The sequence below is a fragment of the Borostomias antarcticus genome (assembly GCF_949987555.1).
Source record: "Borostomias antarcticus genome assembly, chromosome: 15".
Taxonomy (NCBI): Eukaryota; Metazoa; Chordata; class Actinopteri; order Stomiiformes; family Stomiidae; genus Borostomias; species Borostomias antarcticus.
Genome location: NC_140248.1, coordinates 16,576,590 through 16,594,089, shown reverse-complemented (window position 1 = coordinate 16,594,089; position 17,500 = coordinate 16,576,590). Strand labels below are relative to the sequence as shown.

The following is a 17,500-nucleotide window of genomic DNA, read 5'->3' as shown; positions in this document are numbered from 1 at the left end:
TCTTCAAACTCTCCCTGACAAAGAACACTAAATATCTGTTATATGATACTAAGAGATCAGCCTTAGTTTAATCATTCACACACACCCACACACAAACCCCAGTGGGTTTGAGTCTCTGTTGAGATTTTTACCCTGGGGACAGAATCCAATCTACCCCCCGTGGATGCTGAGCTTAACTTGGCCAAATTAATCATTACCAGCATTGCCTTTTTAATACCTTCACAGGACTGTAATGGCCACATGGAGGTACACCCAACTCTGCAAAGAATGCAACTTCTGAGTAAATGAATATCAATAGATTCAAAGCAAGTGAATAATAATGTGTATGCTACAAAGATGTAAGAGTTTAAACGTGGAGAGAAGGGGTATGGGGCCCAGCTGTGTTGGGATGAGGGTAAGAACAGTTCTCAGTGTAGCTAGGAGTTAACGAGTAAGTAGAGTGATGTTCAAGAGGCAGGTTATGGGTAATAACCATTGTTATTAACAGTGTATAGTCTGTATACTCTCGATTGTATGCTGTTGATTAGATTCATGTATTGAATCGCGGAGGTTAATGGAGTCAGTGATACATCCCTTCAAAATCTGAAAAAGAGCCGACTTCAATCAAACATGATATGATGGATAATGAGTGTCGTGCTGCAGGCCTATTGAGACGTATGTTCCTCTCCTTTCAACTCCTGTAATGTTAGAGCTGCGATGTTCAGGGAGCCTGTCCAACATGGCCATGTTAATAGTTAGATAGCAGGGACCAGGTGTCTCCATTACAGCATGTAATGTGGAACTAATCCGAGCCTTGCGTTCAGGATTGATTGGCGATGGAACAGCAGAGAAATGGTGAGGGTAGCTACTAGTCCACAGATCACCTTTCCAAAACACGCACATGCACACGCGCGCGCGCGCGCGCACACACACACACACACACACACACACACACACACACACACAGGGCTAATTTACAGTAGTGGGCTATCTCTAAGAACTCATCCAATGTCACAATTTATAATAAAGGCGATAGGCTAATCACAGAAAGGTTGTAATTAAATTATCATTAAGAAAGAGTCGTTCTTGATTCTCTTTAGCAAGTCAACAACCCTAGAGATATTAGGCTCTAACGCAGTAATAACACGTTGAGAAGTTGCTTTGGAAGACAGCACGGCATGATTGGCCTACAGGTGACAGGCTATTTAACACTGGCGGCTCAACAATATGGTTAGCCTAGATAAACTTAAAATCAAAATAAGTGTAATAAGAGACCCTGCAACTCACCTTCCTCCGCAGTCGACAGAAGAAAACACCCCGTCAAGATGAGCCAAATTAGGGCACTGCGCCTGGATGTCAGCTCCATGATGGCATGCAGAATATCCGTGATATAAAGTACTCCTTTCGGGTGTGAAAAAATAACAACTATAGGCTAAATCGATGTTTAGTGGCACTGTCAGCTGGGCTGTGTACCCATTGAACGCAACACAGTCCACATCTGAGACGGACAACAGTTCAAATATCAGTTTCAATCAGAGTGGTTACAAAATTGCGTAGTCACAACATTGCAAGCCAAACCCCAAATTTGCTGATAGTAATGACGTCGAAATAAGTCTAGCTCAATAGACAACTATTAGGCTACTTAAAAAATATCAGCCTTATAAATAAAAACTTTCCTTAACGCACACACGCAGAGATGTTGTATATCCACCAGGTATATTAAAATGTGGACGTTCTTGAGGCTATTTCTGTCTTTTGTCCATGTTGTCTGTCTTGCAACTCAATAGAAAGGATGTAGCTGAAAACTTAATGGTATCCTGGCCGTATTTGATGAGGGCTACTCTTTGTCCGCGAGCCCTCGACGACTTCTCTCAAAATTTCGCTCAGTTTGATGATCAAACTCCGCAACCAGGCAGTTCAGTAGACCCTCTCCTATTCAAAACGAGGAAAAGAGGTTTGGTCGGTTAAAATAAAGAATTCTTTATCAATATTTCGTATCCGGGATCAGAGTCCGAGTTTTTTTTTTAATGATAAAAAATCCTTAAAAAAGAAAAGAGAAAATGGTAGTCTGTAGGTGATAGACTAGAGATCGAATGTTTCGCTACCCCTGTCCTTTCGAACTAGGTAGCCTAGATCCTCTATAAAAACACAGACGGGTCAAGAAGCATAATGATAAACAGCTTTCAAGACAAAACATCAAGCCCGCACGAATTAAAAGTTCTGCACTTATCGCCGTTGTCGGTTAAGCTCCGTACTCCGGAGCTCTCACCAGCACGCACAATCAGAGTCGAATAGCACTAACCTCCACGGACTGCATCTCTATGCTCCGCCTCCTCTCCCAAAATGACTCTCCACTATAGGTCATTTCAAGCTGTCAGTCATAAACAGGTTCTGGAAATCAATTACCCGACCCTATTTTTGTTATAGTTTTTGCATTTTAGCCTACCTACACCCAATTCAGGTTTCGATTCAAGCGCTGTTGCACTTAGTCCTAATGATGAGTGTCACATGTTTAACTTGAGCTTGCTAGATAGACCTGTGTTGTTGGCTATTCAGTCATGTAAGTTCATAGGACACGGGCCGAGATGTTCTCACGGGCCTGTTTGCAGCAGCCGATACCGGTAGCCCACCTCTCTGGCGGCAACCTGGTTATGAAACCAGAGTGACTGAATTTGGTTGGTTTCACGTATTTCCTATGCTAATGTTCACACTACATCTCAACACACTGAGAGACAGAGGAAGTCTCCTTTTGTGGATTGGGTTGGTCTGTCCTTGGGAAGTGGCTAGGCCTACGTAGGTACCCCATGAAAGTTATGGGGGGATCGCTTTTCAAATGGAAATGATGAGTGTGTTGTGTACGGGAAAGCGATTAGCCCTAGAGGACTATCGAGCGAGGAGGTTAGCGAGGTTGAGAACGGGAGAGCTTAATTGATATAGTCCATCATTAATCATAACTTATATGAACTATATCCAATTTCGCAGGTTATTCTCAATCGTGGATATGGACCGGAATAATGTAGGCTAATGTCTTGAATAATTTGTTCTTTAACGATCACTGTCCGTGACCTGCGGGCAGGCATAGCACGTTTCCATTCATCCCAACCCTAACCCTGTATCTGGATAGACTGGATGTGGTCTTATACCAGTCAGGGCTTGCTCTAAACGTGCAGGGTTAGACATTGCCCCACACACAATCCAAATGGATGACTGAGCCATGCAAAATGATGTCAAATTGCATTAGCCTACCCTCAAAATTGCATTAGGCTACCCTCAGAGTGGCAACCCCAAAAGTATTATCATAGCTATACATTTACAAAAAGCTATTATCATAGAGCATTTACATTATTTAGCACACGCGTTTATCGAGCAAATTACATTTCGTCTTGAGTAAGTGAACCGACTGCATCCCATCATCAGTAAAGCTTTCATTATGAAGCAATGCTACCAGCAGTCCCATTCTAAAGAAAGGAACAGGACAACAGAATGCGCTTTATATAATAATAATAATAATAATAATAATAATAATATAGGCCTAATGTTTTATATAAAGGTTTATTAGCCCACCTGTTCTCAATGTTCTCCGACCTCACACAACAATTATTGCATTGTGCCAAATGTAATCTTGATACATCGCTTCAAGGTATGTGAAATGTAATGGAAAACAAACCTTTTTTCACACCATGTATGCATGCAAATATTTTTCAGGCTCACATCTCAGGCTGTCTCATGCGAGACATTATGTTCCTATGATAATCACTCTAAATCTGCTGCGTAGGCTATAACAAGATACTTACTCTGATTAAATCGAGTTATCTCTAGAAACAACAAGTCTATGCCAGAAACAATTTAGCCATGCACGCAAACATACATGCAGGGGGACCCGTCTGTTGTGTGGTGCAGTGGTCCATACTGGCCTGGAACTAGGCTGTAGACTCAAGGTGGCCCCAAAAAGCCTCCACTATGGGTAACTGGGTCAGAGGAATGTGCTTAATAGGGTCAGGTCTGACCAGGCTAGTCTGAATCCTTAACACCAGGCTATAGTAAGGCTTGGAGCACATGGTCTCTTCTGAGCGCATGGTCTCTCCTGTGGCTCCATTTACTCCTACAGTATAGATAGAGCATCTTGCACAATCTAGGCATGCTAAGGAATCTACCTAGATACTTTGCACTCTTGTAGGCTATATTTGGATTTTGGGATATTTTGTATGTATTGTAAATTTGTATTTAGCCTGGTTTGTGTATCAATAAAGTACCAACTAGGCCTCCTCCTACTACTACTACTACTACTACTACTAGTCTACTACTATTTCAGGAAACCCACTCCTAAACCTCACCAAGCCCCCAGTATAAGCCTCCATCCACGGCTCTGCTTAGCTGGCACCAGCAGGACGCTGAGCGGCTCCAGACAGTGGCGGTATGGCGGCGGTGACAGGAGAGCAGAGAATGAAGGGACACCAACACCGCCGCGTTACGTCCTGAATGGACCGTAAAACCACCACAGCCCTCAACTCGTATGCAAACAGGAGCGCCGGCTACTGGGCCTCCCCTCCCCTGTCCCTAGGCGAGAGCCCGGCGGGGGTGCGAACTGAGACGTGGGGAAATAACAGAGGGACAGAGAGCCAGTGTGCGAGGAGCTGAGGTTCACACGGTGCCAGGGAGGTGTGAAGTCAGCGCACTTCTACTCCAGCGCCCGTGGGTGTGAGGGAGAGAGGAGGGGCGGGGTGTTTGCATGTGCGTGAGACAGAGTGTTTGTGCGTGTGTTTGTGTGTGCGACTGTATCACACCGTTATAATTCTCCTGAGCTGAAGCTACTCATCATGACTCATTCTCTGTCCAGATCCACCTCTCCAGAGCACTGGCGCCATAATGCGAAGCCACATTTTCTACGGTAATGACGGCCGGCGCTCCGCCGCCGCGCGGCCCCTACGGTCACCCCGAAGCACTCAGCCAGCCCCTGCCGTAGCCCTCTCTCGCATTCCCCCCTCTCAACTTTAATTGGGATATCAACACGGAGATACCAGGGAAATACGGCGTTGCCATGGTGACCAGTCAGGGAGGAAAGGTGTGAGGGGGGGTCTCTGGAATGCGGGATTGAAGTCATAAGGCGGATAAACAAAATAAATCATTATGCAGAAGAGAGAGGAGGGAAGGAGAAGGAGGGAAAGGAGTGAGAGAAAAGGACAGAGAGAGAGAGAGAGAATGACACCGAGAGAGAGAGAGAATGACACCGAGAGAGAGAATGACACCGAGAGAGATAGAGAGAGTGGAAGAGCAGGAATACAGAAGTGTAAAAGGGATGGTGTGTGTGAGAGAGAGAGGGAGAGAGAGAGAGAGAGAGAGAGAGAAGGGGGTGAGAGAGGGGGAGAGAGAGAGGCGAGGACTGTGAAAGGACTACTTTCATGGCCCATGGTGTTGCTTGGCAGGAGGACTTTTTTTGCCAATATTCCTCAGGCAGCCATGAGTGAATGGAAGGACAACAGAGAGACTCCTGGGCCTCAAAAACAATATGAACCAGAGCCCTGCCAGGTGCTACCATGTCCTAACACGCACACACACACACACGCACGCACACACACTCACACACACACACACGCACACACACGCACTCACACACACGCACTCACACACATGCACACACACACGCACTCTCACACACACACACACACACACTCACACACACACACACACACACACGCACGCACACACGCACGCACACACACACACACACACACACACACACACACACACACACACACACACATGTCCCGTAGACCTCCTTCCTCATTCTAACCCAGCATAGCGTAATCCTAGCCCCTGTATGGGGTTTTAACCCAGCATAGCGTAATCCTAGCCCCTGTATGGGGTTTTAACCCAGCATAGCGTAATCCTAGCCCCTGTATGGGGTTTTAACCCATCATAGCGTAATCCTAGCCCCTGTATGGGGTTTTAACCCAGCATAGCGTAATCCTAGCCCCTGTATGGGGTTTTAACCCAGCATAGCGCAATCCTAGCCCCTGCATGGGGTTTTAACCCATCATAGCGTAATCCTAGCCCCTGTATGGGGTTTTAACCCAGCATAGCGTAATCCTATCCCCTGTATGGGGTTTTAACCCATCATAGCGTAATCCTAGCCCCTGTATGGGGTTTTAACCCAGCATAGCGTAATCCTAGCCCCTGTATGGGGTTTTAACCCAGCATAGCGTAATCCTAGCCCCTGTATGGGGTTTTAACCCAGCATAGCGTAATCCTAGCCCCTGTATGGGGTTTTAACCCAGCATAGCGTAATCCTAGCCCCTGTATGGGGTTTTAACCCAGCATAGCGTAATCCTAGCCCCTGTATGGGGTTTTAACCCAGCATAGCATAATCCTAGCCCCTGTATGGGGTTTTAACCCAGCATAGCGTAATCCTAGCCCCTGTATGGGGTTCCACCACGTCTCTTCAACAGGTTTTATCAGCCCATACCAGTCAACAGCAGGTCTAGGTGTTCAGTTACTCTCTGTCCATAAAACCCTGTTTCGGGAGGAAACTCAGGTAATACCTTTGACCAATGATAATGGTTTTATTTTACTTTCTTATGTAATCCATCTCTGACAGACATCCGGAGGCCTGGGATCCAGCTCTCTTTGTCCCAGCCTCCTGTGTGGCTGGCCTAGTTCTGGAGATAATGTGCCCATAAATGCACAGGTAATTCGATACCCATTGTTGTGACTCCAAGTGCTGAATTGCAGCGAGGAAAATATGTTGGATGGCACGAAAACATCCGAGTCTTATCCACCACAGATACACACTGTTCTGATTTCTGGAGCATGCAAACACACACACACACACACACACAAACAAACAAACAATCACACACACACAATCACACACACACACACAAACAATCACACACACGTGCGTACACACATACACACAAACAATCTCACACACACAACCAATCTCTCTCACACACGCATACACGCACACAGAAGAAAATATCTACAGACTGTGATGATGACTACAAAGTAATTATTTTTGGAGGAACGACACACACACACAGACGGAAATTACTAGACTGTGAAGATGACCAACTACACAACAGTAATTATTTTTGGAGGAATGCCTCAGCATGTCTAATGGACAGTGATTGCAGTCGCAGGTATACAGGATGAGTCCAGGCCTGCTGGTCAGCGCTGTCTCCTGAGACACGCTAATCCCACCTGCCGGTTCCGCCATTAGCCTACGACTTTCTCTGTCTCCCTAGTTACAGCAAAAACACATAAACACAGACCCATGAGCTTTTTTTTTTTTTCCCTCAGGAATGTGATTGACGAAGAGGGACCCACAGCACCTACTTCAACGCAGCAGTTAGGCCTATGTGTTTTAATGCACTAAGCACATGCGCACACACACGGAGGTTCTGAGAAACGCGCGCACGCACACATGCACACACACACACGCCACTATCTCAGGCCCCCAGAGGAAGTATCTTTGTTATGCGATTTCCTAAAGGGAAAAGGGAGGGACTCCAAACCCCCAGGGTGGAGGGAGAGAGAGACAGAGAGACAAGAGAGAGAAACAGAGAGAGACAAGAGAGACCGAGAGAGAGATGTAAGAGGAGGAGCAAAATGTGTGACTTTTGGGAAAAATTAAGAAGAGCTTTACGTGCCTCTGAGCTTGCTTCAGTGAATGTGTGCAAAAATTACCAAACAGCGCCCCCCACTGGTCATCATCAGCTCTGCCAGTACAGCTTCTGCTGTAGATAGTAGCATAGTTAGAAAAAACAAGATTGCACCGGCACTTTTTCAGAAAGCTTATTTTAATTAATTGTATTATTTTTTATAGCTAATTTACAACAAGCGATTCACTGAACTGAAACATATTAGTTTGCTTGATACTGTCATTGTTAAATATCTCTTGCAAGATAAATCATTTTAAACATATTTTCTGCATCAGTTGACTTTGTTGTAATTTTATCATCAGTCTTTTCAGTAAAAATTAATATATTTTGTTTAGGAGTATCACACTATGATATGGATGACTGAGACAGAGATTAAGAAATACATTTGATTCTTCAAATAAAGAAATTGAAAACATATTATTCCATTCATGTAGATATCCATTCATGTTTTTGTGTACATGTGTTTTTGTGTAGTTTATGTGTGTGCAGGTTTTGGTGTGTATGTGTGTGTTTTATTGGAGAACATTTTCTAATACTCATTAGGCTATTAGAACCTGTGTCTTATGTGTGTGTATATGTATGTGTGTGATGTGTGTTTGTGGCCTGTGTCTATATATATATATATGTGTGTGTGTGTGTGTGTGTGTGTGTGTGCGCGCGTTACCCACCCTGTGTTTAGATGCGTTTCTGTGGACAAGGAGAGGTACCTGGGGCTGAGGGCTCCCCCTAGTGGTGAGACCCTGCTGGCGTCTTCTCGTGTCCGTTCAGCAGAGACTGACAGAGCCCCATAGAATCTCAACATCTCCATATTTACAACAGTTCTGCCCACTCCCCCAAAACTGAGATTGCGCAAAGTGAATAAAAAAGCAAAACATTATACAGACTTACTTAAAGTAAACAGAACTACACAGGGTTCAGGTTATGGTTACACAGAATAGAACTGGGAGTAGTTCATAAATAATCAATCCTAAACATTTACATGTGTCATTCACAGGTTAATGCTTTTCCACCTTTAACTGGGAGAAGCAAGTGGACCAATAAAAAATAATAATAAAAAAAAATATATAGAGGGAACTTCCACCAGTAACTTTATTCTCATACCCTTCAAATCAAAATCAAAAATCAAATTCTAAGTAAATACTTGTGTTTGTAAACCCATGGAATATTAATCCTCATGCTCTCTTTCTCTACCCATCCTTGTATTACGTGATGCTGTCAGTGCAAACTTATTATACTGATATATTCTTATAATACACAAACAAACCCCTCTGCATTGCATAACACTATTGCACTAAATCTTCACAAGCTTCTCTCTCTCCAATACACACACACACGTACGCACACGCACGCACACACACATAGACACACACGCATGCCTTGCTTCATCCTTCATCCCCAGAAATTGCACTATATACCTGTATGTCAACTGTTCCATGGAGTGAGACCGGCTGACAGCTGCACCCAGGCTTGAATACTGTAGTTCTACTGAGACTGGGGGGGGGGGGGGAGGGGCAGGGCTCTGGGGGGTCACAGGGTCAAGATAATTCAACGACCAAAAGAACCCTTAAACCCTCAAATGTACCAGGAACAGATTCCTCAAAGGAATACATTGAGTATTGTTTAGACATGTTACATTTTACAGGCTATAACTCTTGTTAGAAATCGTCATTAAAAATATATATTCATATAGGTCATTTGTTTGTTTAATGTGTTATACATAAGTAGCCATGATTTGTGAGGACACGAGAGAGGAAGGGAGGATCAGAGAGAGAGAGAGAGAGAATGAGAGAGAGAGGGAGAATGAGAGAGAGAGGGAGAGAGAGAGAATCGGAGAGAGAGAGAGAATCAGAGAGAGAGAGAGAATCAGAGAGAGAGAGGGAGAATCAGAGAGAGAGGGAGAATCAGAGAGAGAGAGAGAGAGAGAGAGAGAGAGAGAATAAGAGAGAGAGGGAGAATGAGAGACAGAGGGAGAGAGAGAATCTGAGAGAGAGAGGGAGAATCAGAGAGAGAGAGGGAGAATCAGAGAGAGAGAGAGAGAATCAGAGAGAGAGAGAGAATCAGAGAGGGAGAATCAGAGAGAGAGAGAATCAGAGAGAGAGAGAATCAGAGAGAGAGAGAGAGAGAATCAGAGAGAGGAAGGGAGAATCAGAGAGAGGAAGGGAGAGAGAGGAAAGGAGACTCACTCCTCAGACAGTCCACACACATACACACACCACCATTATTAACATGGTGAGAGTAAGTGCGTGTGCATGTGTGTGTGTATGTGTGTGTGTGAGTGTATGTGTGTGAGTGTATGTGAGTGTGTGTGTGTGTGAGTGTGTGTATGTGTGTGTGTGTGTGTGTGTGTATATGTGTGAGTGTGTGTGTGAGTGTGTGTGTGGGTGGGCTGCTGAGGCATCGCAGTGAAACAGTGATAGGAGCGTTGTCTGTGGTGGTCTTACAGGAAAGCGTCTGAAGCTAAGAGCTCTGCTGTTGAGCCCAGAGAACATTCTGCTCCAAACGGGCCAGAACACGACGTACGGGGCACGGGGGTCTGTCGGTCTGTCTGTCTGTCTGTCTGTCTGTCTGTCTGTCTGTCTGTCTGCCTGTCTGTCTGTCTGTCTGTCTGTCTGTCTGTCTGCCTGTCTGTCTGTCTGTCTGTCTGTCTGTCTGCCTGTCTGTCTGCCTGTCTGTCTGTATGTCTGTCTGTACCTCTCCTCCCCCTCCAGAGACATGCTAAAAAACCTCCCATCAACAATATGAAGATGGAAAACGGAGAGGAACACTTGTCCCAGATGCTCTCCTCCTCCTCCTCCTCCTCTTCTTCTCGTCATCTTTTCATGTCATGTTCCGTTGTTCCTTCATAGCTCCCGTCTCCATTGTCTTTGAGGACACATGTCTTTGAGGACGCATGCACAAATACACACATTTTACTTTTTTTTATTTGAGCTGCTTTAAAAATAAAAAATAAAGAAGAAAAAAAACGCTTGGCCAGGCCTGGTCATTGGAGCGCTATTCATAGTTCAGACCCGGGGAAAAGTCAGAAGAGCCTAGAGGAGCAGAGTGGACCCCCCCCCCTCCTCTCCTCCTAGCCCTGTCCCAAACAAGGGGAGCGTTGACAGGAGGAGGAGCAGAGAGGAAGGCTAGCAGATATTTAAAAAAGGAAGGATTTGGAGGGTTGGCTGACCGTCAGGGTTTGGGGGGCGCGTGTGTTTGTGTGTGTGTGTGTGTTGGAAGGCAGCGAGAGAGAGGGAGAGGGTAAAGATGGTGGATCTGTTACCCTGTGCGTACCCCGCTGGGGCATCCCTCTCCACTCTCTCTCAGCGGTGGCACAGGAGTTCAGCGTCTCTATGTTCCTGTCCCCTGATTGGCTCCCGCGGTGTCGTTCGGCGCGTTTCGCTGTCCCCACGTGTGCCCCTCGGTGTGTGTGTGTTTCCTCAGTGTCCATCTGTGTGTCTCTCTCAGTTTTGGCTGAAGGGCAGACTGGTGGGGTGTGTGGAAGTGTGTGTGTGTGTGGGGGGGGTGGGGGGGGGGGGTGTGGGGGTGGAGGTGGGGGAGTAGGGGGGGCAGCCTCTCCCAGGTGGGGGAGAGGACAGCATCACAGCCTCTCCCTGGTGGGGATCCAGATGTAAGGCCCCGATTGTTCCTCGATCACCGTCTTCACTTTGTGGTAAACCTCCTCGAAGCTGTCCCCTTCCACCACAGCTGAGAGAGAGAGAGACAGAGAGAGAGAGAGAGAGAGAGGGAGAGAGAGAGGGAGAGAAAGAGATAGACAGAGAGAGACAGACAGAAAGAGAGTGTGAGAGAGAGAGAGAGGGAGAGAGAGAGAGAGAGAGGGAGAAAGAATGAGAGAGAGAGACAGAGAGAGAGAGAGAGAGAGAGAGAGAGAGAGAGAGAGAGAGAGGGAGAAAGAGTTAGAGAGTGAGAGAGAGAGAGAGAGAGACAGAGAGAGAGCGTCCAAGTCTAAGTGAGGAGCAGCAGATGGTTTGGAGGTGTGAGGTCACTGCTAGTGAAGTAGTTGATTGGAGGTGTGAGGTCACTGCTAGTGAAGTAGTTGATTGGAGGTGTGAGGTCACTGCTAGTGAAGTAGCTGATGGTCAGCGTGTAGCCCAGGGCTCTTACCCGAGAAGCACTCTAGGAAGTCCTGTTCTAGTTTGAGAGCTCTGTCCATCCCCTTCCTGGCCTGCTCCTCTGTCAGACGAGTGTTGATTTCTCTGCAACAGCAACGTCAACAACATCAACAACAACAATATCCATAAACCTAGTCAGAAGGACTGTGTGTGCGTATGTGTTCAGTCTAGACGCGTGTTGAGGTTGCACACATACAGGACGTTCTCCAGGGACTTCGGCCGGACGAAGATGGCGATGGGGTGGAGCTGAGCAGCTTGCAGTCGGCGCACGGCGTTGGCCGACACGTCCAGGATACAGTGTTTCCCCTGCTGCTCATAGGGGGGAGGGGTTATAGAAGCAAGGGGGAGGGGTTATAGAAGCAAGGGGGAGGGGTTATAGAGGCAAGGGGGAGGGGTTATAGAAGCAAGGGGGAGGGGTTATAGAAGCAAGGGGGAGGGGTTATAGAAACAATGGGGAGGGGTTATAGAAACAAGGGGGAGGGGTTATAGAAGCAAGGGGGAGGGGTTATAGAAACAAGAGGGGTTATAGAGGCAAGGGGGAGGGGTTATAGAAGCAAGTTGGTAACACTTTACAATAAGGGTACATTAATAAGCATTAGTTAATGCATTATTAAGCATTAAGTAAAAGTTAACAAATGTCTCTATTAACCATTTACTACTACTATGTTATTTATGTAAACTAAGGTTAACTCACCTAACCCTAACCCTAAATAAGGTATTAATTAACATTAGTAACCTAACCTAACCCTAAATTAGCATTAGTTAACAGTTAACTAATGTTTTTTGTGACCCTTATTGTAAAGTGTGACCAGCAAGGTTTTTACACTATGGCTATCATCATGGCGGCGGTTTGGACTGAACCGGTACCTGCTCAGCCACCTCCCGGACGCTCTGCACGCTGGTCCCGTACAGGTGGCTGTTGTACTGGCCCGCCTCGATGAAGCGGTGGCTCTGGATGTCCTTCTCCATCTGCTCCCGCGACGACACGAAGTGGTAGTCCCGCCCGTCCACCTCGTACTCCCGCTTCGGCCGCGTGGTGTCTGCGGACCAATCAGAGCGGCCGGTCAGGCCGTCAGCCAATCAGTATGTAGCGCTACGTTGAATGTCCGTGACGTGAGTAGAGAGTGCACGGGGGCGCTTACGTGGCACACAGGATCCAAACTTGTCAGGGAACTCAGACAGGAGGTCATCGTTCACCCTGTCCTTGATGGGACCCAATATTATGATGGGCCTCGCATAGTGGACTAGAGAGAGAGAGAGAGAGAGAGAGAGGGAGAGGGACAGAGAGAGGAGGGAGAGAAAGAAAGAGAGAGAGAGAGAGAGGGACAGAGAGAGAGAGGGAGGGAGAGAGAGGGAAGGAGGATGAGAGAGGGGTGGGGTCGGTAATGTTAGAACTAGTAAGTGCAAATATCACAGGAGATCTGTGATATCCGAGCACGAGCTAGTGCCTTCTGTTCTCACAAGCTGGTTCTGTTCTCACCCTCCACTTGTGTGACTGTTTCATAGCTGTGCGCCGAGTCCTCTCTCCCTGCGAGAAGAACACAGACACAGTGGTCAGGAGACTGCTCGTGGTCACATTGGGCACCGCTGCCATGACAGTTACAGACAGTCTTGGCGGTCTGATGTTGTGCCAGGTAAACCAGGCTCTCACTCAGCACAGCAGTTGTAAGAGAGGGAGATATTATTGAGTACGTACGTTTTATTTGTATAGCACTTCTCACACAGAGGACTCACAAAGTGCTTCACGCAGGTTAAAATGCATACAAAGACTCGATAACATGAAAACACAGGAAACAGGATAACAGTCACAGACGTTCAGTCAAACTGATTCGACTAACGCCTGTCTAAACAGAAGCGCCTTTAGCTGCTTCTTGAAAAGTCCCAAGGTACGAGCCTCGGAGCCTGATCACATGACCGTCTCTAGATGATCAGTCTCGGACAGGAGGAGCATAACCTCTCGTCTTTTCATCATCTCTGGCCAGAGCCGCCCCACTCTATATGTGAATGATGTCACCACTCTATATGGGAATGATGTCACCACTCTATATAGGAATGATGTCACCACTCTATATGGGAATGATGTCACCACTCTATATGGGAATGATGTCACCACTCTATATGAGAATGATGTCACCACTCTATATGGGAATGATGTCAGATATCAGTCTAAAGTAGAGTAGCTATGCGCTCACCCAACCTCTCTCTAGACCAGATGCAGGATAGAAATCCTGGCCACCTGTCATGTGAGTCGTTTTGCCTGAAGAAGACCCTGTCTGGTCGAAACGTTGCTCAGCTTCTCGAGTAGAAAAGTATTTGGAGCAATAATCCAGTGTGTGGATATCGTCCTCCTCCTAGATATCGCTTAGTCAACCCTCAACCTACAGCTCACTGGTCACTCCCCTCCTCTCCCCTCCTCCCTCCCCTCCTCTCCTCTCCTCCCTTCTCTCCCCTCCTCCCTCCCCTCCTCTCCAATCCTCCCTCCTCTCCTCGCCTCCCTCCTCACTCACCTTGAGAGCCCAGGCTGTCCCGACTGCGGTCCTGCGACAGAGAAACACACGCTGTTCAGACTGAGGAAAATAAACAGAGGAGAGGAGAGGAGGAGAGAAGGGGAGAGGAAGGGAGAGGAGAGGAGAGGAGAGGAGGGGAGAGGAGAGGAGGGGAGAGGAGGGGAGGGGAGGGGAGGGGAGGGGAGGGGAGGGGAGGGGAGGGGAGAGGAGAGGAGAGGAGTGGAGTGGAGAGGAGAGGAGAGGAGAGGAGAGGAGGGGAGGGGAGAAGAGAAGAGAGGAGAGGAGAGGAGAGGAGAGGAGAGGAGAGGAGAGGAGAGGAGAGGAGAGGAGAGGAGAGGAGAGGAGAGGAGAGGAGAGGAGAGGAGAGGAGAGGAGAGGAGAGGAGAGGAGAGGAGAGGAGAGGAGAGACTAGAGCAGAATCACACGGTGTCTGATAAGCTTACCCTGTCTTTGGTGTTCATGCGAGACCACTCTTTCCTCTCTACCCTGCAGGGGGTTAGGAATCAAAAGAGGCAGCAGGAGAGAGAGAGAGAGAGAGAGAGTCGGGGGAAAAGAGGAGGAGACAGCGTGAAAGCCTGGAAGTGTTGCTTTGTAGCCAGCAAATAAAGCGGAATCTATAGCGCTTTTTCAAAGAGAAAATCAAGCGGCGTCATCAAATCGCAAAAGCAGAAGTGATTGAGACACACACACACACGCGCACGCGGCCAGGGGAGGTGTCCCACCTGCGTTTGCTGGGGATGAAGCCGACCTCCTCGGCCTCGTTGAGCGGGCTGACCCGACGGGCCTGCCACCACTCCTCGTCCCCGCAGTCCAGAACGTGCAGCACGTCCCCGAAGCGGAACCCCAGCGCCTGGCTCAGGAACCCGCAGTCCGCCGTCTTGTCGTAGTCAAACAGGGCCCTGAGGTGCAGGCGCACGCAAATACCAGGGTTAGAAGTGGATTTATAGTATCTTGGTCATGTAGTGTTGTTGTTCTGGGTCATGTAGTGCTGTAGTTCTGGGTCAGGTAGTGTTGTAGTTCTGGGTCATGTAGTGTTGTAGTTCTGGGTCATGTAGTGTTGTAGTTCTGGGTCATGTCATGTTGTAGTTCTGGGTCATGTAGTGTTGTAGTTCTGGGTCATGTAGTGTTGTAGTTCTGGGTCATGTCATGTTGTAGTTCTGGGTCATGTAATGTTGTAGTTCTGGGTCATGTAGTGTTGTAGTTCTGGGTCATGTAGTGTTGTAGTTCTGGATCATGTAGTGCTGTAGTTCTGGGTCATGTAGTGTTGTAGTTCTGGGTCATGTAGTGTTGTAGTTCTGGGTCATGTAGTTCTGTAGTTCTGGGTCATGTCATGTTGTAGTTCTGGGTCATGTAGCTCTGTCATTCTGGGTCATGTCATGTTGTAGTTCTGGGTCATGTAGTGCTGTAGTTCTGGGTCATGTAGTGTTGTAGTTCTGGGTCATGTAATGTTGTAGTTCTGGGTCATGTAGTGTTGTAGTTCTGGGTCATGTCATGTTGTAGTTCTGGGTCATGTAGTGTTGTAGTTCTGGGTCATGTCATGTTGTAGTTCTGGGTCAGGTAGTGTTGTAGTTCTGGGTCATGTAGTGCTGTAGTTCTGGGTCATGTAGTGTTGTAGTTCTGGGTCATGTAGTGTTGTAGTTCTGGGTCATGTAGTGCTGTAGTTCTGGGTCATGTAGTGTTGTAGTTCTGGGTCATGTAGTGTTGTAGTTCTGGGTCATGTAGTTCTGTAGTTCTGGGTCATGTCATGTTGTAGTTCTGGGTCATGTAGCTCTGTACTTCTGGGTCATGTAGTGCTGTAGTTCTGGGTCACGTGTGTTGTAGTTCTGGGTCATTTAGTGCTGTAGTTCTGGGTCATGTAGTGTTGTAGTTCTGGGTCATGTAGTGTTGTAGTTCTGGGTCATGTAGCTCTGTAGTTCTGGGTCATGTAGTGTTGTAGTTCTGGGTCATGTAGTTCTGTAGTTCTGGGTCATGTAGTGTTGTAGTTCTGGGTGATGTAGTTCTGTAGTTCTGGGTCATGTAGTGTTGTAGTTCTGGGTCATGTAGTGTTGTAGTTCTGGATCATGTAGCTCTGTAGTTCTGGGTCATGTAGTGCTGTAGTTTTGTAGTTCTGCTTGATGTAGTGCTGTATTTCTGGGTCATGTAGTGTTGTAGTTCTGGGTCATGTAGCTCTGTAGTTCTGGGTCATGTCATGTTGTAGTTCTGGGTCATGTAGTGCTGTGGTTCTGGGTCATGTAGTTCTGGGTCAGGTAGTGTTGTGGTTGTGGTTCCTGTAGTGTTAGTTACCGGAGGTAGAAGCCTCTCTTGGGGTTGCTCCTCAGGGTGGTGGTTCCAGAGCCCATACTGCTGTTCATCAGCTGCTCTCTCAGGTCGTGGATCTTAGCCTCGAAACGGCTGTACTCTAAAACAATAGAATAGGATAGGACTGAATAGAATAGGATAGAATAGGATAGGATAGGACTGAATAGAATAGAATAGGATAGAATAGAATAGAATAGAATAGAATAGAATAGAATAGGATAGGATAGGATAGGATAGGATAGGATAGGATAGAATAGGATAGGATAGGACTGAATAGAATAGAATAGAATAGAATAGAATAGAATAGAATAGAATAGAATAGAATAGGATAGGATAGGATAGGATAGGATAGGATAGGATAGAACTGAATAGAATAGAATAGAATAGGATAGGATAGAACTGAATAGAATAGGATAGGATAGAACTGAATAGGGCTTTATTCACACGGCAGTGAAATGTGACCCAAATCCGATCTTTGTGCCTACATGCGACTCAGGTCTGATTTTTTCATGACCGTCTGAACAGCGCAAGTCACATGAAATCTGTTTTTTTTAAATCCAACCTGGGTCTCTTTCAGAGGTGGTATTATATCGGTCACATGTCTGATGTTTTGCAACGCGCCCGCCGTCTGAACAGTCATGTCGCGTTTAATGCTACTTTTACGTCTCTAGAGCGACAGAGTGACAATTGTCACAATTCTGTGCCGGTTCCTTGGCGGTAACTGCAAAATAGACACCATCGCCGGCTTCCACTGAACAAATACTTGAAAATCAACCCGTAGTAAAGGCTAACTTCAGTTGTGGTTGTAACGTTATCCATGGTTAACGTTACTTCCGTAAACAGTGCGCTGCGCGTGACGTCCTGACGTCTTTGATATTGTTGTTCTGCGCATGCGGGTCTGTTCAGGGCCGTGGGCTGTTCACACGGGGGTCACATATAGGTCAAA

The 17,500-nt window shown here is 46.9% G+C and overlaps 2 protein-coding genes across 2 annotated transcripts in view; both read right to left on the bottom strand.

Moving 5' to 3' along the window:
* ephb4a (eph receptor B4a) overlaps positions 1-2,224 on the bottom strand; it is a 31,260-nt gene extending 29,036 nt beyond the window's left edge. Inside the window, exon 1 of the mRNA XM_084449765.1 lies at positions 1,267-2,224. Within this exon, the coding sequence (XP_084305891.1) occupies positions 1,267-1,345 (79 nt within the window). The 5' untranslated portion in view covers positions 1,346-2,224. The remainder of the gene's footprint in view (positions 1-1,266) is intronic.
* Positions 2,225-11,217: 8,993 nt separating this feature from the next.
* Positions 11,218-17,500, bottom strand: part of dlg4a (discs, large homolog 4a) — a gene marked incomplete at both ends in the record, with an annotated part of 72,434 nt that continues 66,151 nt past the window's right edge. Inside the window, 10 exons of the mRNA XM_084450305.1 lie at positions 11,218-11,324; positions 11,742-11,833; positions 11,946-12,055; positions 12,617-12,789; positions 12,892-12,993; positions 13,230-13,277; positions 14,257-14,287; positions 14,700-14,742; positions 14,979-15,155; positions 16,540-16,654. Of these exons, the coding sequence (XP_084306431.1) occupies positions 11,218-11,324; positions 11,742-11,833; positions 11,946-12,055; positions 12,617-12,789; positions 12,892-12,993; positions 13,230-13,277; positions 14,257-14,287; positions 14,700-14,742; positions 14,979-15,155; positions 16,540-16,654 (998 nt within the window). The remainder of the gene's footprint in view (positions 11,325-11,741; positions 11,834-11,945; positions 12,056-12,616; positions 12,790-12,891; positions 12,994-13,229; positions 13,278-14,256; positions 14,288-14,699; positions 14,743-14,978; positions 15,156-16,539; positions 16,655-17,500) is intronic.